Raw genomic sequence first — 21,163 nt, 5'->3', positions numbered from 1 at the left:
AATGTTCCAATATTATGGCAAGAAAAGTATCCCTAGTAGAAGAGGCTTTTCAAGTAATCACAAGTATGCTCGATTATCTAAAGAAACGTATAATGTCAATCATTTTATGTGTATAATGGAATTTTTTTGGCTGAGATGAATAAAAGTATAAAACACAGGTGTTGGACTATATGCATCTTTGCCAAAATTTGCTTGGTTGACTTATCTACAAACAGAAAGAGGACTCTCTCTCTTCTCTCTCTAAATTTTCCAGAGAGAGGAAGTCTTCTCCGATAATCTATCTTGGCTCCGGCAACGACCAGCTTTTTCAGTGGTGTTGGTCGGCTTTCTTCTAGCGTTGTTGGCTCCCATAGCAACGTCGGCTAGCTTTTCTACAGCATCGGTGGCTTTTATAGCACCGTTGGCTGGCTTAATTCCGGCATCGGTGGCTCCTTAGCACCATTTGGCGCGGCCCTTGGCTCCGGCATGCATCTGCTTTCTATGGGATGATGTCCGGCTTTGTTTCTCCGGCAACAATGGCTTCTTTAGCATCGTTTTGGTCGGCTTTCCTCCGGCAGCGGTGGCTACCTTAGCATCGTTTAGGCCGGCTTTTCTCTGGTAGATCTGCCGCCTCTCTTTCGACGGTGTTAGGTTTTATCTTTTTGTTGTCCCATCTAAATCGGTTCATCTTCGGATCTGCTTTTGATTGTTTCTTTCATTCACTTGGTTTGATTTGAAGTAATTGATGATGTTGCATGTTTCTATGCCGAAGTTTGATGGATCGGTGGAGTTTGTTTGGCTTGCAGATTTATGATATCGATTCTTCCTTGGAGATTGGAAAGCTTTTTACTGAAGACGAAGGTGATGAAACTCTGCCTTGGGGTCAATTTCTCAGCAAAATTGGAATCCGCTGCTTTTTCTGGGTGTAACTTTCCGGCGATTTCGACCGGAATCGAAGTTTTCCGGTTATACTTCCGTCTGCCGGTGATCGGAGACTCCATCCTTCGGCTTCCCACGTGTCAACTAACATGTCCTCTCTTGCCACGTGATCTGTGATTCACGATTTCTTCAGTCTAAAGGAAGAATTATATTTGGGCCTGTGGACTTTTAGTTTTAGTTTGGTTGTATTGTAGAATTGTTTTTTGGCTTGTAAATTTGGCCTGTTTAATAGGCTTTTCTCAATAATAAAGACTTATCTACAAACAACCACGAGAGACGACTTGATTTATGACTCATCGAGCAACATCGTACCGTGCCGATTAGTCCATATACAGTGTATGGATTATTAAATTCCGAGACATTGTTATTGGATGAAACTATATTAAACATTTATAGCACAGTACAATATCTAACATCAAATTCAGATGAACAGTGTGCACAATACTGGAATACGAATACTACTAATCAAGGCTGGCAAATAAAGTTTCTCGTATTTTATTGTGAATAATATACAGGGATTTTTTTGGGTAGGAATGTTAAGTAAATAATATACAGTTTATAAGAAAATAGTTACACTAGTTCAAAAACATAAATATTTGTTTTTCCTAGTACCACCATGATTGCACCTTACTTAGGCATGCTGGTGAAATTTCGTCTATTTTAAGTTTGAATAATTACAACAATTTAACCATATATAATAAGTTGCAAGTTGGCAATAAACTATGGTGTATATTAGCAAACAATCTGGCCAAAAACAAACAATTGAGAAAGTGGATTATACACGGTGACAAAGTTAAATTATCGTCTTTTATAGAGTTGATGTTTAGATTAGGAAAAATATCTAGGTCACATTATTGAAATACATACAGTAAAACATACTAAATTTTTGAACCTTTTACAATTACTATTATCTTCTAAACACACAAAGAAAAAATATCTACTTCTAGATAACCCAAAAAACACAATCATAAAAACAAATCTAAGGTTTGATCAGGCGAAAGATCGACGACAACGACTTTAATATTTTCCTTTTTCTTAAGTAACTATTTTATTTATCACTTAACCTTATAATATCTGCTTCACTAATCACTAGTGTTAAACTTAGGCCATGAATGGACACTGCTTTTAAATTGAGTTTTTGGATTTAGTTTTTAGTTTTTAGATTTTAGATTTTAGTTTTAGATTTTGGTATTAGTTTTTTAAATGAAAAATCTCAAAAAAAAAAATTTTGGTTTTTGAGAAAAATTAACGTAAAGAATCAAAAACTAGATTTCCTAAATTATAGAACAATTGAAAATCTAGAATCGTGAATGGAAGACTATAACAAAATAGTTTCCCTAAATTTTAGGAAAACTAAAATTTTAAAATCTTAATTGGTATAAAAATGAGATTTTGAAAAACAAAAACCAAAATCTCTTTCAAAATCTACAAAACATTCAAGGCCTTAGATTAGATTACCAATAAACAACGTCGAAGTATCAAAAAAAATTGGGTTTGGGCCCATCATCACAGAAACAGCGTCTCAAAAAAAAGTCATATAAATCCGTGGAGAGAGATTCAGCTAACGTTACAGACCGTCATATAAACTCTATACACCGCCTTAAAACTCATCAAATCTGACAGGCCACGTGTAATTAAGCAATAAGGTCACGTACACCATCCTGTCAACTAATAAAAACCATTTCATCACAGTACAGTCTTCTCCATTTCTTTCTGATTTCTCTGCTTCTTCATGAATTAATTTAAAAAAAAATCCATACCAAAAAAAAAAAAAAAAAGAGAGATGGAGAAATTCTCGTACAACTCGTATCCAGAATCAACCGACTCGTCACCAAGATCTCGCGAGATCGAATTCGATAACCCACCGCCATGGGATGATCAGAACCCGAACCAAAACCCGAACCAGAACCAGAACCAACAGAGCTACAAGGTGAGGTTCATGTGCAGTTACGGCGGAAAGATTCAGCCGCGTCCTCACGATAACCAACTCACTTATGTTAACGGAGAAACTAAGATCCTCTCCGTTGATCGCGGGATTAGATTTCCTGTTTTAGCTTCCAAACTCTCCGCCGTTTGCGGCGGCGGAGGCGGTGGTGATGATGTTACGTTTAAGTACCAGCTTCCAGGAGAAGACTTAGACGCTTTGATCTCCGTTACTAACGATGATGATCTAGAACATATGATGCACGAGTACGATCGGTTGCTTCGTATGTCTTCTAAGCCAGCGAGGATGCGTTTGTTTCTCTTCCCTTCTTCCGGTGGATTTGGTTCTCAAGGCTCCACTCACTCGGATCGAGATCGCTTCGTCGAGGCGTTGAACACTGTTCCTAGACTCTCTGATTCGGAGAAATCAGTTACAGCTCCTCCTCCTCCTCCTAATAATGCTGATTTTTTGTTCGGATCGGATAAAGTCGTAGCTCCGCCGCCGCCAATAACACCGCCTGAGGCAAAATTACCGGTTCCGGCGGTATTAGAGCCTCCGTTATTCAACGATCCGCGTGTGATTCAACCGGAGATTCAAAGACAAATGCAGGAGTTTCAGAGGATGCATATTAGGGATCAAGAACAACAACAACAGGAAGCTGTATACAGGAGGAAGAGTAACGAAGACGGTTTAATTGAAACCACCGGAGGAGGATACTTCTCTCCGCCGTACGCTCAAAATCCGCCGCCGCAGCCGATGATTACTCAAACGAATCCGCAAGCTCCTTCTCCTCCGATGACGACTTTCTGGCAAGGAAACCACAATCCAGGAGGAGTGTTTCCGACGACAACACCGGGATTAGGATTAACAGAGCAACCAGTGTACATGATTCCAACTCCGACTCCATCTCCGGTATACCACGCGCCACCGCAAGGCATGATGAGACCAGTAAACCAAGGCGGTTATTATCCTCCGGTACAGAGAATGGTTTCAGATACATACAGGGAACAACACCAAACACCACCATACAACGTGGCTCAGCTACCAATAGGAACGAAGGCACAACAACAACAACAACCTCCTCCGCCTTTTACTTCCGTTGGTGCTCCTCCTCCACCTTTTACTTCCGTTGGTACTCCTCCTCCACCGCAATACTCAGCCGTTCCACCGCCACGACAAGTCGTAGGATTACCACCAGATACGTCAGCTTATACTCAGGTGAGTTATGCAGGAGGAATGGGGAAACAAGTTTACTACACGGAGGCAGCACCACCACCACCGGCACAGTACCATGGGATTGGCTTACCTGTGAATGGAATGGGAGAGGTGAGAAGTGGACCGGACGGGAAGCTAATTGCTATGAACATGGCAACTAAAGTTTCATCTCAGAGTTCAGATTCGGCTGTTTGATTAATGAAAGGTATCAATCATCGTTGGAAATCAGATTATTGTTAATCCGTTACAAGTTTCCCATTCATCATTATCATATATATATATTATATTATAGTGTAATTGAGATCACTTTTGGAATTTGCATGTCTGATAAATAATGTTTTGTTTTTTTTTATCTATCTATATGCTTTTGTTTATATAAATCGTAAAATGTTCTTTGAATTCTGTAACTTCCATTAACTTTTTTGTTGTTGCTCTGAAACTCTGAAGTGTATTTTGTTGCTAAATCATGTCTCTTGTGCATTGGCTTGCGTTTATATGACAACCTTTTTTATGCCTTTCTTTACCTTTTTCCCTTTTGGCCTTTTGTCTATGACTTTGGATTTTATTTATTATGTTAAAAACAAATAAAGATATTTTCTACTATTTCTTTTCTTTTCTTTTGTATTAGTGGTATGTATATATTTTGGGTTATTATTACACATGAAGAGATTGATTGATGAGAAATGAATATCATTATGTTGTGGAAGTATGTATATAAACATTTCAAACTCAATAATTGGCTTCTTTATAATATACACACTCTGTGTGACAGGATTTTTTTTTAGTTAAGTGGTTTTATACTAGAAGATCTCAGCGACCATCTACGAGTTTTTCTACAAATATATATACTACTTAATGAGATTTAAATAGAAATGGGTCCAAGAAACTAAACTATCAAACTCAGGGACAGGTGTTGTGGGAAAGAAAAAGGTGCTGTGCTGAACCTTTTTTTTTTTTTAAGAATCCTTGCAAAAGAAAAGTCATAGCTTTAGGTCACGCACTTATCGCCATGTCATGAGCTTGTTTGTTGCATCCTTCCCGAATCAATAAACGACGACACCCAGTAATCAATCAGTATGTATCACCATCATCATCATTGAATCGAAACAGAAAACCCCCCAATTAAATTATATGATATTGATATCCAAAACAGGTGTCTCGTATGCACTAGTCTATGTCACTGGAAAGTCTTCACTTTATCATTTTTGTTTTTGTTTTTGTCGTCTAATAATCCACATTACTCTGTCAACGCATGAAATTCCTGAATTTTGTTTCATCCTAGATTAGAACCCTAACTGTGTACATTATACTTCATTGCAAAGAACAATCAAGCACCAATTAGATTTATAACTTACATATCCGATTTTATATCTTTCCAGCTCATATAAAACCAGAAACCCGTTAACATATGTATGTTCGAGATATATATATATATATATATATATATATGCTTCTGTACAAAACCCTTCATACAAAATTTTCATATATCCCCTCAATATGAGCACTTATAACAAAGAATGACTAACAAAAGCAAATATATCTTATCTTATGAAGAGAAACATATGAAATCCATAGTTTTAACATACTATTCTGAATCTGTAAATATAACCAACACAACAACTTGAAAAACAAAATTGATGAATTATCATATAACAAATCATCTCTTTAGGACAAAGTGACAATGTGAAATCTTTCGGTGACAGACCGATGTAGAGCTAAAAACTTGTGATTCAGATCCTTCAAGTTTTCTTCACCAGTTATGGTGATACTTGGATTAGCTTGCGTTAATGCTCCGTATTCTTGAAATTCAAAAACAGATCACCAACAGCAGTTTCACAAGCTGTCTGACCATCTGGTCCCAAAGACTTGAGGAGAGAGTTGGTGAGCTTCAACAAAGAGACCATTTGAAAGATCCTGGCACAGAATTTACGCACCTGACCTCGCCTTGCTTTGTTCTCGGGCATATTTGCAACTAGTTCTTTAATCAAATGACTCAGTTTCTTCAGATGGGTCTTCATTGTTTTTTTCGAATCTTCTAGGGCGGTTTCGTTTATAGGAACCAACGATCTCAGAGTTTCAGAGATCAACTCAAGAGCTTCCACTCTACGGAACTCAAACTTTGCATTCCCACTTTTCTCCAGCAGGAAACCAAACAGTTTGTGTCCAACCCATGGTCTCCTTCTAAACACTTCCTCAAGAAACTCTATCTTCATTTGAGACTTCCTGGTATCAAAGTACCCGGCAACGACACTGCGAAACAAATCCAAGATCTTCTCCAACTCAGTTTCTGAGAATTTTCTCGAGTCAATTATCTTCATAACCCAGTAAGTTGAGTTCTGGCCAAGGTTAGTGATCATCTTGTGTCGGTTCCACGCAGCTGACTGCTTCTTCTTCGAAGGATCAGCTACTGACTTACTCTTGAATGGTTTCACAGCCAGTTTAAGATTCTTCTCCAACAAAGAAGCAAGTGCAGAAAATTCCATAGATTCATCCTTGGGATACTCTTTAGCCTTGAAGATCTTCTTCTGGATGATACCCCATATACGTTGTAAAAGCTGCAGACTACTTTCTGCAGTGCTTGGGTTCACAAGTGCCTGAGCTAAGTTTACGTACACTGTCATAACTTGTGGATTATCTGTTAAAACATCACCAAAACCACAAAAGTACAGAATTTAGGAGAGACTACTATAGTGAATTTCATCATGCCAAATCATTTGTTTTATGATGCACGTACCTGGGTTTTCATGGAGATAGATTTCAAGAAGGGAGAGGACACGGAGTTTAAACAAAACAAGCTGGGATTGAGCAGTTTCGCCGCCAGCTTGATTCCTCTTCTCCTTGAATATCTGGGCAAGGTAAGTGTCCATGCGGAACATTGCATCATCATCCATTCCATCATCATCATCCGAATCATCGGAATTATCAGGACCTTCTCTGTCAACTGCCATAGGGACAACGCCGGTTACTGTTTCAGAATCATCAGTCTGCTCGTCACTCTCACCAGTCTCACCCATTTCCTCGATTTCTTCTTCTTCATCTTCAATAGCAAGACAATCTTCATCGTCATCAAGATCCTCAGAGTCTTGGTCCTCCTGATGTCTAGCCGGTTTTAGATCTTTCTTGATCACCCGCAACATTCTCAGCACTCCATCCGTGGTGACATCTTGACAAAAGTACTTGAAAAACTACAAGATACATAAAGTTGAGATTGAGCCTATCGGAAACAATAGAACCAAAGGATCCAATTGAATCTCATTTTAGCCCCCAAGGATCAGTTTGACTAAAAAAAAGAATTTGTTTACTTGGCTAGCTTATTACCTGCTCAATGGAAGATCGCATTGGAGCTGAAGAATGTGGCAAGAGAGAAAGTAATGTGTCCAAGAGGACATCCATGACTGCTGGTTCATCTTCACCGTCTGCCTCACCTTCCCCATCACTTTTCGGAAGATCAAGTGAACTGAAAGCTTTGTCACAGCATACTGAAAGTTCACTAGCAGCTTCTGAAAACTCTCCCGGATGGAGTAGTATTTGAAGCAACAGCTGAACGACCAAGTGCCTCAATGCATGAAATTTATTTGCATCACCAGATGATCCACAATCTTTTTCCTGCCACATAATAAGATTTCACAACTTAAAACTCAGAAGCACATCAACATTATTTTGGTAAGATTTCAACTTACAGTAGCAAAACGAGTAAGAAACTTACCTCCTTAGAAAGTTTACTTTCTGTCTCTTGTAATTTTTTGAATGCCTTTTCATCTGCTTCATTCAAGGAACGGAAGAGGGAAACTGAGGGAATATTCTGCAACGTGCTAAGGAATTTCATAAAGTACGAAACAGGATCATCGAGCTGCTCCAGGCCGTTTCCTTTAGATACTGGATTCTCGATCTTTTGAGAATTTGACAGCAATAGCTGAAGCTGTTCGATGCACATTTTGCAAAGAGCAGCGGGAGTAGCTGTCTTTGGCCACTTAAATTTCTCCTGCAACTCAAATGATGTAACTTCAGTGCCCAGAGAAGCCAGAAATAGACCTTGTACAGCAAGAAATTTCAGGATCTGCTTTTGAACTCGCAGTTTCGCCTCGGGGGACAACTTAGCATGTTTTAAGATGCCAGGGAGAGATTCAATGACCCAGCTTTTCAGCACATCCGAGTTTCCATTTGTTCCAACTGAATCCTTCTCCTCGTTTGAACCTATCTCAGAATTATCATCCGTTGTTTGACTCTGATCTGAATTCAAAGAGCAAGGCTCTAGGGACCATTTCATATTTGAAGGTTCCTCAGGAACATGCTGTTCATCCACAAACAAATTCATCAAGTTCTGGATAAAAAGTGTACAACCATCTTCAGTTTCGAACTCTGCAGCTAGACCTTTAACAGTTTTTGTACGCGTAATAGTATCAAATTTTCCTTCACTGTGTTTCTGAAGAGCCATTGTAACAGCCACCCTCTTGGTATCGTCTTTTACCCAATCCATTAACTGCACAAGAAAATTGGTTGCAACCTTATGCAACCATGATTCCTTTGTGGAGAGTATATCCATGAGGCACTGAACAAATTTGAACGATAATACATGTTGGACAAAACTTGCAGGAAGCTTTGGAAGAAGACGAAGCAGGATATCAAACGCCAAATGCTTGCGATCATGAGATGAAGGAAGTAGGACTCCATCCACAAAAAGTTCGTAAAAGTTCCTGATGTTATTTGTGGCTTCTTCTTCAACGGGACTGGACTTGCGGTTGCGTTTTTGCTTTTTAGAGGAACTTGAAACAGATGTGACATCTTCGCTTTGAACAACGGCTTCTGGTAAAAGCATATCGCATATCACAGACCATAAGCTATGAACACGAGGCTGGCAGAAAGTAGATTCCTGTAAAGTTCACAAAAATATCCCTTAATAGTGGAAAAAAGATGTTTTGATATTAGGATGTTACAAACTCATGAAAATCTCATGACAGGATCTTAATATGTTCAACCATTCTACATAGCAAAAAGATTGGCATGTGTTGTACCTTCAAGCAATTACCAATGGCAGAGAGATGATCAGCAGAAAAAAACTTCGCAGAACTGAAAGGAACTGGCAGTAGCTTGCTAAATATAGGATGATCAACTGAAATCTTTTCACGGAGTTTAAGCGCTAAGAGCAAAGCATCCGGGTTTCCCACCTCGGTGGCTTGTTCAAACCATTTATGAAGCTCTGGAGCTTCCATAACATGAGTCACGACAGGTTCAATAGGCAACTGCACAAACAAAAAACTTCACAAAGTGGAATAAAATTGCAATAAACTTTGCATGCACAGAAGAATGAACCTATTTATATACCTTATCAACAAGGTCTAGAAGAACATGAACAGCTGGTTCCTGCAAGTAACGCTTTTTTGCAGCAAGACCAATAAGAGCGTTGGTAAATTCTTTCAGAATCTGAGAATCGTTATCAGATTGCCAATCTTCAATCAGTCTTCCAGAACGTGCAAGTGCACCATAAGCAAACAATCGACCTAATAAGCATTCCTTTATATCCTGTCTCAATTGCAATTCAAAAGCATGTCAGTCTCCCTCTCTCTCTAACAAAAATCACATAAAACGAAGCACATAAAAAACTCATACTTACTTGTCCCTTCATGGATGAAGATATAGACAAAGACTCAACAATGAGGTTCAGCAAAGATTCCAAATTAATGCTAGAAATAACGCTAAGAGGTAATGTCAACCCCAAGGCAAATCCTTGTCTTGCGCACTGTTAACGAAAAACACATTAGCAAAAGCAAAAAGAGTCAATCAGTAATTGCTAGTGTAAGCAGAGGAAGAGATACCTCTCTTGAAGAAGAGACACCACGGATAAGCCTGCGTAGAGCATATCTAAGATGAGGAGCACAGTTATCCAAACCATCGTTTTTCTCAGCTTCAAGCATCAATTCACCATCAGCAGATTCTTTATCAGGTAACATCTCGTATTGTTTCTGAATCTCTTGCAACTTCAATACCAACGACTCAGCAGCCGCTTCTCTAACAGAAGCATCAGAAGAAGCCAAATCTGTAAAATAGTTAAGCGGCAACGAGGAAGAAGAAGAAGAAGCGGCGGCGGCGGCGGGAAGAGACTCGTCATCTGCTTCCGCTTCATCAGAGTTCGAATTAACAGCCACGGGTTTAGGATTAGGCCGCGGAGCTAGTAGTACACCATCGTTTTTCTCAAGAGCAGCTGCTAGTTTCCTCTCTTTATCAGAAGCTCTTCTCTTTTTCTTCTTCTCCATATCCTTACCGGAGCTCGCAACACCGGGAGCAGTATCAGCTTCCGCCGCCGCCGTCGCCGCCGTGTCGGAATCAGTATTCATCTTATCAGTCTTCTTGGGTTTTTTCGTCTTGACAATGGAAGAATCGGTGAGACTGTTGTTCTCCAACACCTCCGTGGAGTCGTCGCTGCTTCGCTTCTTACTACCCATTGGAAAAAAAAAAAAAAGGTTCGATTTTTAAGGTTTGGGGGAATTGGGGGAAGAAGAGGAAACCCTAGTCGTCAAGTGAAGCCTTTCGTTTTTAACGAACGACCGTCAACCAAAAGGGTTTTAGGGTTTAGAAATTAAATAAATTAATTAATTATATAACCAGTTAACCACGAAAAACCGGTTTCATTTGTTCTATTAATTTGTAATATATATATATATTTTTTTTTTTGTAAGAGAAGAAATTTAATTTAATTTTTTGTAAGAGAAGAAATTAAATAAAAAATATAATAGAAGAAATATTATTGAAGCCCAACTTCATTTGGAAAATTAAAGTCCTCGATGACAAAATTCACTAAAACTGGTATGAGCCCTAAGCCTTAAGCCCAATCCATGACAGGAGTTTATTTAAAGCCCATATTTAGCTATTTAGTATTATTTACTTACCGGGGTAATCATCATAGTCACTCGCTTGAAACAAAACCACTAGCATTGTTTGAATTGATTATAAAGATTTTGACTGCAGCATGGGTCACATAAACAATGAGTACTTTTGGTTGGATGATGAACCAAGTACTAATGCAGTAACCGAGGCCGAGATGGTGATATATACAAATTTTAAGTTTCAAATAATTGACAGAAAACTAAAACTAACATATTATTTCGATGAACGTTTGAATGATAATATTCATTCATGGATCATTCGATATATCAGATTGAAGAAAGAAAAGTTTGTTTAACTTTAACCTATGGAGTACTTAGCGAGATGGTGATATATACAAAATCAAATCCAATGTGAATCCTTGGAAACTTTTCATAGTTTTTTTGCCGTATTCTAAGATTCAATATCATCTATCCACATCAGAAAGGTTCCTTCAACTGTTATTATATCTTTTTAAAAAAATAATAATATTACAAAAATCATTTAATTTTACGTCATAGTATGAAAGCAGAATTTTGTTGTTTTCTCTTCTTCTTTTTTGCCACTAGTTTAGTACTACCCTACTAATCACAAAAATAATAACAAAAAAAGTCTAATTGGTCCAAACATCATATCATCTAACGATGTACATATAATTCATATAGTTGACTCATTAAAGATCCAAACAATAATAATTCAATTAAAATAATCTAAAACAATTTATCTTCATTCTCCAAAAAAAACAATTTGTATATATTATAAAAAGAGAGAGATATGGTTCTCTCTTGTCAGTCTCACACATAAAGATTCCTCGTCTTACTACTACCTCTCTCTTTCTCTCTTAACTCAAAGAAACACAGTGCCTCTTCGCCGGAATGGCCATCGCCGACGAATTCTCCGATGAAGACACATCGCCAATTGAAGAAGTCCGTCTAACGGTAACAAACACAGACGACCCAACACTACCTGTATGGACGTTCAGGATGTGGTTCTTAGGTCTAATCTCATGTTCTCTCCTCTCGTTCCTCAACCAATTCTTCTCGTACCGAACCGAACCGTTAGTAATCACTCAAATCACGGTTCAGGTCGCTACGCTCCCAATCGGTCACTTCTTGGCCAAAGTGCTTCCCAAAACCCGGTTTGGTTTACCAGGCTGTGGATCCACCCGGTTCTCGTTAAACCCGGGTCCGTTTAACATGAAAGAGCACGTTTTGATATCGATATTTGCGAATGCGGGTAGTGCGTTCGGATCCGGGTCGGCTTATGCGGTTGGTATCATCACAATTATTAAAGCTTTCTATCGCAGGAATATCTCTTTTGTCGCCGGTTGGCTCCTCATCATCACTACCCAGGTTTCACACTTTAATCATTTTCTCAACTTGTTTAATTATATAGTATTCTATAGTTAATATTACTTTACCGAACGTCACCAAATAATTTACAAGATAACAATAAAACGAGCTGATAGATTATGACATTTCAAGAAATTTACATGTCTTACTATTGATACTGAAATAAGTAACTTTTTAACTTCTTCAGCATGATTTCGTTAGGAAACAAAAAAAAAATTGCATGAAATATAGGTAGAGACTTTTTTGGTTTAAAAGGGAAATTTGTCGGTTTAGGGTTATATCATCAACGATGCCCCATTCTTGATTTGTTTATTTCATTATTAAAATGTTATGGATGTGTAATTGATGTGAAGTGTTGTTACACAAATATGGTAGGTGTTGGGATATGGATGGGCTGGTTTGCTTAGGAAATATGTGGTCGAACCAGCTCACATGTGGTGGCCTAGCACTCTGGTTCAAGTATCATTGTTTCGGTAAGTTTTCTACGTACTCTTTAATTTTCATTAGGTATATATATAGTTTACTAATTATTCCATTTAAACTGATAAAGCTACATAATATGCGGGAGAAAGCAACTCAAATACGATTACTTTTATTAGTTTTAGTCTTAACCCCAAAGTAAAAACATTTTTGTTCTTTGCATCACGGGGTAAAGCTGCATGCGTGTCGAATAGTATAAATAACAAGCCTATCCATATCTCATTTCCCCAAAAACATTCTAAAGATTTCTTCGACAAAATTTATAGCAAGATTTAGTTTTCCGAGTTCGGAGCATTCGAGTTTTGACTCCATTTGCAGGAGCGCTTTCATTGACTTTCCTATATTATTTTCCAATTTTCAAACTATTTTCTTTTGTAAATTTAAACTCTCTCGGAAAAATCATAAGTATATATGATGGTGTTCAGAACTTAAAAGAGTGATTTTTTCCATAATAGATCAATATAGAAAATAAATTGCTCTCTATAATACATTAATACTCCTAGTGAACACTAGCCAAAATTATGGTCCATGCTTGTGGGCTATCCTTTGATCGATCATGACCACTTCGTAGTTCTTATCCATTTCTACAAGATTGACCGAAGGCATAACATACACACTTAATGAAGTATTCAATATTTTCGTAGAAGATGGATATTGATATCTATCATAACTTTTCCTAATTAAGTGTTCAATATGAATCCACGTGATCACTACGTGAGTCAAGCTTTAGACATGGCGGGATTTTTGCGGCTATGTGAATATGAAACGTTGAAACTTTACTCCTTCACTCAGTGGTCCACAAGATTAATAAACACTTGCACATCTTTCATAACCATGACGAAGGAAAAGATGTATATATACGTTAAAGGTCAAAAAAAAAAAAAAAATCATGTTTAAGATGAAACACACGCTATCGTTTTATAATTAAGTCTTTTAATTCTTGTTTTGTCGACAAACTGAGTTTTTGAATTTACAATAACAATAAATGGAGTTAGTTGTTTAATCTGTGGTTGTAGTGGAGGTTGCACATGGTGGGTCTATGCGGTATGTATAATCTATGGAAAGACTTTGAAAATTTTAGATGTTGACATCTAATGATACTAGTGATGACTAATTAATTATATGTATACTGTAAATAGTAAAGTAGTTTCCACAAAACTAGGGAACAGTTTCTAATTCTAATCATAACTTAAGAAGAAGTAGAGTGACATTAAGAAACGTAGTCAAAGTCCTACTAACGCGTCGTAGACTTTCAAAACCCAAAACTTCCAACTTATCACACAATATGTCAATATCACCACACAGTGAATTGAATAATATTTCGTCACTAAATCAAAATATCCACGCCTGTAGCAGTATAGAGTAAGAAATCCAATTCTTTTTGGTTAATAAATTTGCTATAAGCATTTGATAATAATCCATATTTGCTTATAGATATTACAAGTGAGTTTACTCTCCATAACAGCTATATTATATTTCACATAGCGGATTGTTTTAAAATAAAAATTAAAAATTGCATGGATAGGGCATTGCATGAGAAGGACGACCAAAAGATGACGAGAGCAAAATTCTTTGTCATAGCATTAGTCTGCAGTTTTGGATGGTACATAGTCCCTGGCTATCTTTTCACAACACTCACAAGCATCTCATGGGTTTGTTGGGCATTTCCAAGATCAGTCACCGCTCAACAGATCGGTTCGGGAATGAGAGGTCTCGGTCTTGGAGCCTTCACACTCGACTGGACTGCGGTTGCCTCTTTCTTGTTCAGTCCACTTATCAGCCCATTCTTCGCCATCGCTAATGCTTTCTTCGGTTATGTTCTCTTGATCTACATCGTGTTGCCTATAGCCTATTGGGGATTTGATTCTTACAATGCTACGAGGTTTCCTATATTTTCGTCCCATCTTTTCACATCAGTTGGCAAAACATACGATATTCCTGCGATCGTGAATGATAAATTTGAGCTCGATTTGGCTAAGTATGAGCAACAAGGAAGGATCAACTTGAGCATGTTCTTTGCTCTTACCTATGGGCTTGGTTTCGCCACCATTGCTTCTACACTCACTCACGTAGCTCTCTTCTATGGCAGGTAAAGTAAGCAACATAGCAGTCTTTCGTAACTGCCTAAGTGATATATATGTAATCAAATCATTTATTTGTTTTCCATGCATCTACAGGGAGATTATAGAGAGGTTTCGAGTTTCATATAAAGGCAAAGAAGATATACACACTAGGTTAATGAAGAGATATAAAGACATCCCTTCATGGTGGTTTTACTCGATGTTGGCTGTTACACTACTTATCTCTCTTGCGTTATGTGTTTTCTTGAACGATGAGGTTCAAATGCCTTGGTGGGGACTTGTGTTTGCAAGCGCGATGGCTTTCATCTTTACACTTCCCATAAGCATCATAACCGCAACAACTAACCAAGTAAGCAATATCAATCCATGTGTAGCTTATATTGCAAGGAACGGCCCTATTCATTTGTTTATCTGTTTTGTAGACACCGGGGTTGAATATAATAACAGAGTACGCAATGGGACTCATTTACCCGGGACGACCTATCGCAAACGTATGCTTCAAAGTCTATGGATACATGAGTATGGCACAAGCTGTCTCTTTCCTAAATGACTTTAAACTTGGTCATTACATGAAGATCCCACCAAGATCCATGTTCTTGGTTCAATTCATCGGTACAATTCTTGCCGGAACAATCAACATAACGGTCGCATGGTGGCAATTAAACTCTATCAAAAACATATGTCAAGAGGAACTTCTACCTCCCAACAGTCCATGGACATGTCCTGGTGACCGTGTTTTCTTCGATGCATCGGTCATTTGGGGATTGGTCGGACCAAAACGGATCTTCGGTTCTCAAGGAAACTATGCGGCCATGAACTGGTTTTTCCTCGGAGGCGCGTTAGGACCAGTCTTAGTGTGGTCATTGCACAAAGCGTTCCCAAAACGTTCGTGGATTCCACTTGTGAATCTCCCTGTTCTTCTAGGAGCAACGGCAATGATGCCACCTGCGACCGCAGTGAACTACAATTCGTGGATATTGGTCGGGACGATATTCAACTTGTTTGTGTTCCGGTACCGGAAAAGTTGGTGGCAGAGGTATAACTACGTTCTGTCAGCGGCTATGGACGCCGGTGTAGCTTTCATGGCGGTTTTGTTGTACTTCTCGGTGGGGATGGAGGAGAAGAGTTTGGATTGGTGGGGAACAAGAGGTGAACACTGTGATCTAGCTAAGTGTCCAACCGCTAGAGGAGTAATTGTTGATGGTTGTCCGGTTAAATAATTTAAGGCTGGCATGGGTGTGTGGCAAGAATGTATGATACAGCGTAACATTAATAAACAAAGTAACTAAAAACTTCAAAACAAACGATATATATAGTCCAACTATAACCGTAGCAAAGAAATTAATTATTCTTACAAGATTTGGTTTCAATATACAATAGCAACTTCTCCTTTCTACATGGTTCAATTCAAAACAGAGGAAATTAATGACATAAGATACATACATGAGATCGAAGTGTAGAAAGAGATGCATCCATATATAATATTTAGATCAGTGTATATCGTTCAGGATTGATTTTCTAACTTCCTCAAGGCTTTGCAGTTTTCATATATAATCAATCATCTTACAGATGATTATAAACGGGATTATATTCAACGAAAACAATATGTAGTAAACCTATCTACATAATAACCAATAAAAACACATATATAAGATGATGAAGTAGTGAGATATACAATAATCAATACCGATAATAGATTTTCGAGTTCACTTCCTCCAGAAAACATCGAGTCTTGCTTCCTATGTGAAAATATGGCTAATTGTGACCCAATGGTTGATAAAAAAAAAATTAGAAAACCGATTTCAATTCACACAGGTCTTATAACTTATCTACACAATGTTTTTCTAAACAGCAGATGATTTCATATATGTTGTTGGCCTAAACCATTCGGTGTGGAATTCTACCTACCATATACCACATATCAAGATCAGGCTGGTAAAGCTATAAATGTGGACTTCGTAAGGGACCATTGGTTGGATTTTGAAAGCTTGCATAACCAAAATTTTTAAAAATAGAGTTTGATTGGTTCTTTGGTATATGCAGAAAAGCAAACCTATAGAAATACATTTTACTAATGCATATATCACATGGACTTGTCTTGTTTTTTATTTGGTGTGTTGTCTTTCTAATAACATCCAATGAGAGTTTGATGGATGAGACAAATAAGAGTTTTTGGAAGAACAGTACCTTTAGTTTTACGGGTATCAGCCATGTATGTGTCCGTAGTCACTCCCTCTTTGTTCTCTTAGTAAATGAATTGAAAATGAATCTTAACATAACATAATCACTAATATGGTATAACATTATCACTAACATAACATAATCTTAACGTAACATAGTCACTAACATAACATAACATTAATTAAGATTAATCTTAACATAATCTGAACAAACCATTCAATCACTAATATGGTATCTTAAATAAGTGTTACGGAATCTTAGCTATCCGATTACTATATCGACTGACTAATCTAGATCCTAAATACATGTGATCTTAATAATTCAGTGACTAATCTTTAATTATCAGTCAGATGGTTACCGGAGAGCCAGTGGAAGTCGCCTGAGACAATATCTGAAAATAACCAAAACCAGATCTCAATCGATAAGTAATCAATCAATATACAGTAACGAATCAAATCACACTAAGCACCAAAAGTTTTATATTACCGGAGATGGAGTTGCAAAAGGAGATGTAGCGGGAGGAGTGATGTATCCGGGGGAGTTGACCGGCGGGGGAGCAAGTGACGGAGGCGTCGAGTTTGTGGCGATTATTATATTGAATTCATATACTTTGTATCATTTTTGCACAACATTTGATCTGTTTAAATATCATTTGTTACAAAACACATTTACATAATAAATGGGGTTAATTTTTTCTAGTGATGGTTATGATATGAGAAATTAAAATAAATTTTATAATAATAAAAAATTACTAGCTTACTAGATTACAACAAAAAACATTTTTTTCCTTCAAGCAATAGACTTGACGTTAAAAGAAATTACTAGATTACAATTTAATTGTTTATTCCATTATAAAATTAATTTTAATTTAATTTAATTTAATTTATTGGAGTATAATTAAAAAAAATTATCTTAAAAAGATAATTTATCTAATATATATTTTAATTAGTTTTTATAATAATAAAAAATAACAAAAGCATTTATAAAAACTAAACAAGTAATAAAATTTCACAAATTTTGTTTTCTAGATTTAGTTAGTTTTCCTTATTTCCTTAAATATATATGTCTGGAAACATATCTTTTTATAATTAATTTTCCAATTTTGTTTAATACGTGTCCAAATCTGCATCTATCATATACCTTGAGTGACAAGGAAATTCGTATCTCCAAACAATTCCTGTAAGGTTTTCTTCTTACTTGTCTCGACATCGGCTTTATACGTTCTGGCAAGGCTTTATCTTTCCTTCTTATTTGGGTTTGCAGTTCCGGATATGGACATGATCAGTTTCCTTCCAGATGATTTGCTATTGCGAATACTGTGGCTTCTTCCAACAAAAGACGTCATGGCCACAATGCTTGTCTCGAAAAGGTGGCAGTCTCTTTGGTGTTTAGTGTCAAGGATTGTGCTCGATGATCTCAAGTATCATAATGATGATGCCGACTATAAGAACTTCACAGAGTTTGCTTACAGGGCTTTGATGAAAAACAAGTCGCCGATTCTAAATTGTTTAAATCTCTGCCTTGGTCCTAAGTGTCACCCTGTGGATGTTGGAATATGGATCGATACTGCGATTGCTCGCCGCATGCGTCGGCTCATAGTTAAAATCCGGCCAGGGCCACCAATCAATTTGCCGAGTAGCCTATACACATGTGAAACACTAGAGGACTTAAGGATCGCAAATTGCCTTTTTTCGGATGTTTTTTGCAGCCTTCCGTTTCTCAAGAGTTTGTCTCTTATGATGATGGGTTACACATGTCTTCATAAGCTTTTACACGGCTGTCCTAATCTTCAGTTTCTTCGAATGTCGGCTGTGATAGACGAAGAACACGAGGGTGAAGACATCACTATCGCTTTGCCTTGTTTACGACATTTAGATTTATGGGACTCGAGAGACAAGAGCAAGGGCGGTGTGTATATGATAGAATGCCCTCGTCTTGAGTACCTTAAGATTGTCGATGATGTTGTCTACGACTCTCGTCGAATTGAGAATATGCCCAATTTGAACGAGGCGCATGTCGACATCACTCAAGGAGTTACTCACAGGTTTCTGAGAGCTCTTGCTTCAACCCGCCGCCTTTATTTATGTGCATCACTACACTCAGAGGTCCCTAGTATGGTCATCTGCTTCTATAGGCTTGTTCATCTCGAGCTAAGTACATGTGCGCAAGGTTGGTGGGAGCTTCTCACTCAAATGCTCCAAAATTCTCCCAAACTAGCATCTCTCAAACTCACTGATGAACATGAGCTTCATTTTCCTAGTGAAGAAACTCCAGATTGTTGGAAGCAGCCGAGTTCTATTCCCGACAGTCTTGAAACTTTCGCATGGATCGGTTACAAAGGCAGACGAGGAGATTTAGAGGTGGCGAACTTCATCATAAGGAATAATGCTACACGTTTGAAGACTGCAACTTTCTTGCCACAATCCAATGATGTTGAAGCCAAATATAAGATGCTCAAGGACTTGGTATCTCTGACTACGCCTTCAATTCCGTGTCAGCTTCTTTTCGACTGAAAAATTACACAAGAAACAGCAGAACAAGTGCAAGACAATACTGACTCTCTTTATCTCTCTCTTATTTTTGGTTGTAAAGGTTTAAGAATATTCTAATTGTAAATCGCAAGCTCACAAAAAGATTTGTATAAAAGGAAACATATTCAAACACACCTGCTTAGACTATACTGATTTGTTAACAAACCTTGCATTATTTGACTAGAATGGGAAATAACCCCAAGTCTTACAAACGATTACCCTCAATAAGACTTCAAACATAGCTTCTTATATATGACTGACATTGACATATTTGTTCATGTAACTATGTAAGCTTTGATATCCCGTATCAAGAGCATATCAATCTTACAAAACCACAAAGAACCGAGTCAAACTAGCTCAAAGGTTCATATGCAAAGCCCAGCTAATATTACTACAAGTGCCAAATTTAGCAGCATTAGTATTAATCGCGCAGATAAACTAATCCGTAGTCGTCAATACCCCTGAAAAAGATGATGTTTGGATTTGTTTTTATATCCTCACATGAGCTAGCCTGGACACAAAAAGCTTCAGCCTTGGGGTTGGGGAGGAGCAAGATGCAGCGATCTCCAATGTCAGTAGTGTAGACCGCGTTTCCTTTCTCGTCTATTTTGAATACCATGAAACGTTGCGTTTCCACCCTCCCCTTCCTACGGCAATTGCTCTTGGTGTACCACTTAACCAGAAAAGTTTCACCGGTGGGTCCAAATTCAACTAAGTGTTCGCTCGTGCAATACGAATTCAAGAGCTCCCACTCTGATTGCACCATTTCAGGAATGTTCAGAAACCGCAACTGGTTCAGCTTGTGGTTGTGAGTGTCTTCTCCAAGATTCCATGATCCAATGTAGGCGCCTCCGGAAGCAGGCATGGAGAACATCTCATCTCTCGTGGAGTACATGACACGAGAATTGAAAAAAGACGGGTCTGTGATTCTAATGTTGGTCCACTCGGAGTTTTTACGAGCCGGTCTACATAGGCTGAGCTGAGGTCCCAAGAACTTGACAGCCACAACACAGTCCTCATCCTCAGGACAAGTGGAAGACATGGCCATGTTGGTTACAACTTGGGTTTGGCAATGAGGCAAAGTTACAAGAGGAGGCAGTGAAATGCGTTTTCTATTTGTATCCGGCTCATTTGGGTTTTGATCATCTTGGAGACACACTACACCTTCCTTCAACGTAGCAACCCATCCACTGGATGATCCTATCGGTCCCGGTTCCGTCACCAACTCACCGTGAGGATATTTAAAAATCTCGAGATGTCCGACATCCCCATTCCTCAAAGTAGATCTGGTGGAACTGGGAAGGGTTTTCATAAAGGAAGTTGAGAAGGAGCGAGCGGTGAGGTTTCTCTGCATAGTAAGTAATCACAAACATGAGAAGGATCGGAGTACTACTATGAGAGAACATTGGAGAGAGAAGAGAATAATTAAGTAAGAGCTTACGAGTGCAAGGGTTCGGAGGGAGGAAAGCTTCGAGAGGCGGCTGAGAAGCAGAGACATGGCTCTTGGTAGAACTAGGACGAAACCGTAGCTAGCTAGCTAGTAGTTATTGTAATCAATTAATGGACAAGATTATAATATAATCTTGTCCATTAATTGATACAAAGATATTGTCTTGCCCACCA

At 38.1% G+C, this 21,163-nt stretch overlaps 4 protein-coding genes, 1 long non-coding RNA gene and 1 pseudogene across 6 annotated transcripts; 4 read left to right on the top strand and 2 right to left on the bottom strand.

The window, feature by feature from the left end:
• The first annotated feature begins 132 nt into the window (after nucleotides 1–132).
• On the top strand, nucleotides 133–1,185 carry LOC104742494 (uncharacterized). 2 transcript variants are annotated; one of them, XR_015571906.1, is made up of 2 exons: nucleotides 133–597; nucleotides 786–1,185. It is a non-coding gene; the product is annotated as an uncharacterized LOC104742494 (long non-coding RNA). The 2 variants fall into 2 exon arrangements; XR_015571904.1 differs by having other exon boundaries at nucleotides 181–597; nucleotides 752–1,185.
• Nucleotides 1,186–2,448: 1,263 nt separating this feature from the next.
• On the top strand, nucleotides 2,449–4,537 carry LOC104742479 (uncharacterized). The gene has a single exon (XM_087474201.1). The coding sequence runs from the start codon at nucleotides 2,702–2,704 to the stop codon at nucleotides 4,250–4,252; it is 1,551 nt and encodes a 516-aa protein (XP_087330327.1). The 5' UTR covers nucleotides 2,449–2,701; the 3' UTR covers nucleotides 4,253–4,537.
• A 1,038-nt stretch (nucleotides 4,538–5,575) lies between these two features.
• LOC104742462 (uncharacterized) lies at nucleotides 5,576–10,686 on the bottom strand. Its single transcript, XM_087474192.1, has 8 exons — nucleotides 9,871–10,686; nucleotides 9,669–9,794; nucleotides 9,380–9,577; nucleotides 9,070–9,297; nucleotides 7,764–8,927; nucleotides 7,376–7,663; nucleotides 6,792–7,242; nucleotides 5,576–6,692 (listed from the first exon to the last, which is right to left on the bottom strand). Exons 1-8 carry the CDS (start codon nucleotides 10,495–10,497, stop codon nucleotides 5,842–5,844), a joined length of 3,933 nt encoding a protein of 1,310 aa, XP_087330318.1. The 5' UTR covers nucleotides 10,498–10,686; the 3' UTR covers nucleotides 5,576–5,841.
• Nucleotides 10,687–11,555: 869 nt separating this feature from the next.
• On the top strand, nucleotides 11,556–16,132 carry LOC104742451 (oligopeptide transporter 4). The gene is made up of 5 exons (XM_010463464.3): nucleotides 11,556–12,267; nucleotides 12,643–12,740; nucleotides 14,273–14,836; nucleotides 14,925–15,177; nucleotides 15,251–16,132. Exons 1-5 carry the CDS (start codon nucleotides 11,791–11,793, stop codon nucleotides 16,046–16,048), a joined length of 2,190 nt encoding a protein of 729 aa, XP_010461766.1. The 5' UTR covers nucleotides 11,556–11,790; the 3' UTR covers nucleotides 16,049–16,132.
• A 2,103-nt stretch (nucleotides 16,133–18,235) lies between these two features.
• Nucleotides 18,236–19,523, top strand: LOC104757419 (F-box/FBD/LRR-repeat protein At4g26340 pseudogene; annotated as a pseudogene).
• A 438-nt stretch (nucleotides 19,524–19,961) lies between these two features.
• On the bottom strand, nucleotides 19,962–21,038 carry LOC147949345 (uncharacterized). Its single transcript, XM_087478571.1, has 2 exons — nucleotides 20,982–21,038; nucleotides 19,962–20,888 (listed from the first exon to the last, which is right to left on the bottom strand). The coding sequence occupies exons 1-2, from the start codon at nucleotides 21,036–21,038 to the stop codon at nucleotides 19,962–19,964; spliced, it is 984 nt and encodes a 327-aa protein (XP_087334697.1).
• Between the last annotated feature and the right edge of the window lie 125 nt (nucleotides 21,039–21,163).

This window comes from Camelina sativa, chromosome 2, assembly GCF_030686135.1.
Source record: "Camelina sativa cultivar CO46 ecotype springtype chromosome 2, ASM3068613v1".
In the NCBI taxonomy this organism is placed as follows: domain Eukaryota; kingdom Viridiplantae; phylum Streptophyta; class Magnoliopsida; order Brassicales; family Brassicaceae; genus Camelina; species Camelina sativa.
The sequence above is the reverse complement of the archived record's forward strand: the minus strand, read 5'-3'. Positions and strand labels throughout refer to the sequence as shown.

What these genes read in the sequence shown, in the direction of transcription:
- LOC104742479 (XM_087474201.1), top strand. Translation starts at nt 2,702, where the DNA reads ATGGAGAAATTCTCGTACAACTCGTATCCAGAATCAACCGACTCGTCA.
- LOC104742462 (XM_087474192.1), bottom strand. Translation starts at nt 10,497, where the DNA reads ATGGGTAGTAAGAAGCGAAGCAGCGACGACTCCACGGAGGTGTTGGAG. An exon ending in AAAGTAAACTTTCTAAGGAG is followed by an intron (nt 7,664 to 7,763) that starts GTAAGTTTCTTA and finishes ATTATGTGGCAG; the next exon opens with GAAAAAGATTGTGGATCATC. An exon ending in CTATCTCCATGAAAACCCAG is followed by an intron (nt 6,693 to 6,791) that starts GTACGTGCATCA and finishes ATGTTTTAACAG; the next exon opens with ATAATCCACAAGTTATGACA.
- LOC104742451 (XM_010463464.3), top strand. Translation starts at nt 11,791, where the DNA reads ATGGCCATCGCCGACGAATTCTCCGATGAAGACACATCGCCAATTGAA. An exon ending in GTTCAAGTATCATTGTTTCG is followed by an intron (nt 12,741 to 14,272) that starts GTAAGTTTTCTA and finishes TTGCATGGATAG; the next exon opens with GGCATTGCATGAGAAGGACG. An exon ending in TAACCGCAACAACTAACCAA is followed by an intron (nt 15,178 to 15,250) that starts GTAAGCAATATC and finishes TCTGTTTTGTAG; the next exon opens with ACACCGGGGTTGAATATAAT.
- LOC147949345 (XM_087478571.1), bottom strand. Translation starts at nt 21,038, where the DNA reads ATGTCTCTGCTTCTCAGCCGCCTCTCGAAGCTTTCCTCCCTCCGAACC. An exon ending in CCCTCCGAACCCTTGCACTC is followed by an intron (nt 20,889 to 20,981) that starts GTAAGCTCTTAC and finishes CTTACTATGCAG; the next exon opens with AGAAACCTCACCGCTCGCTC.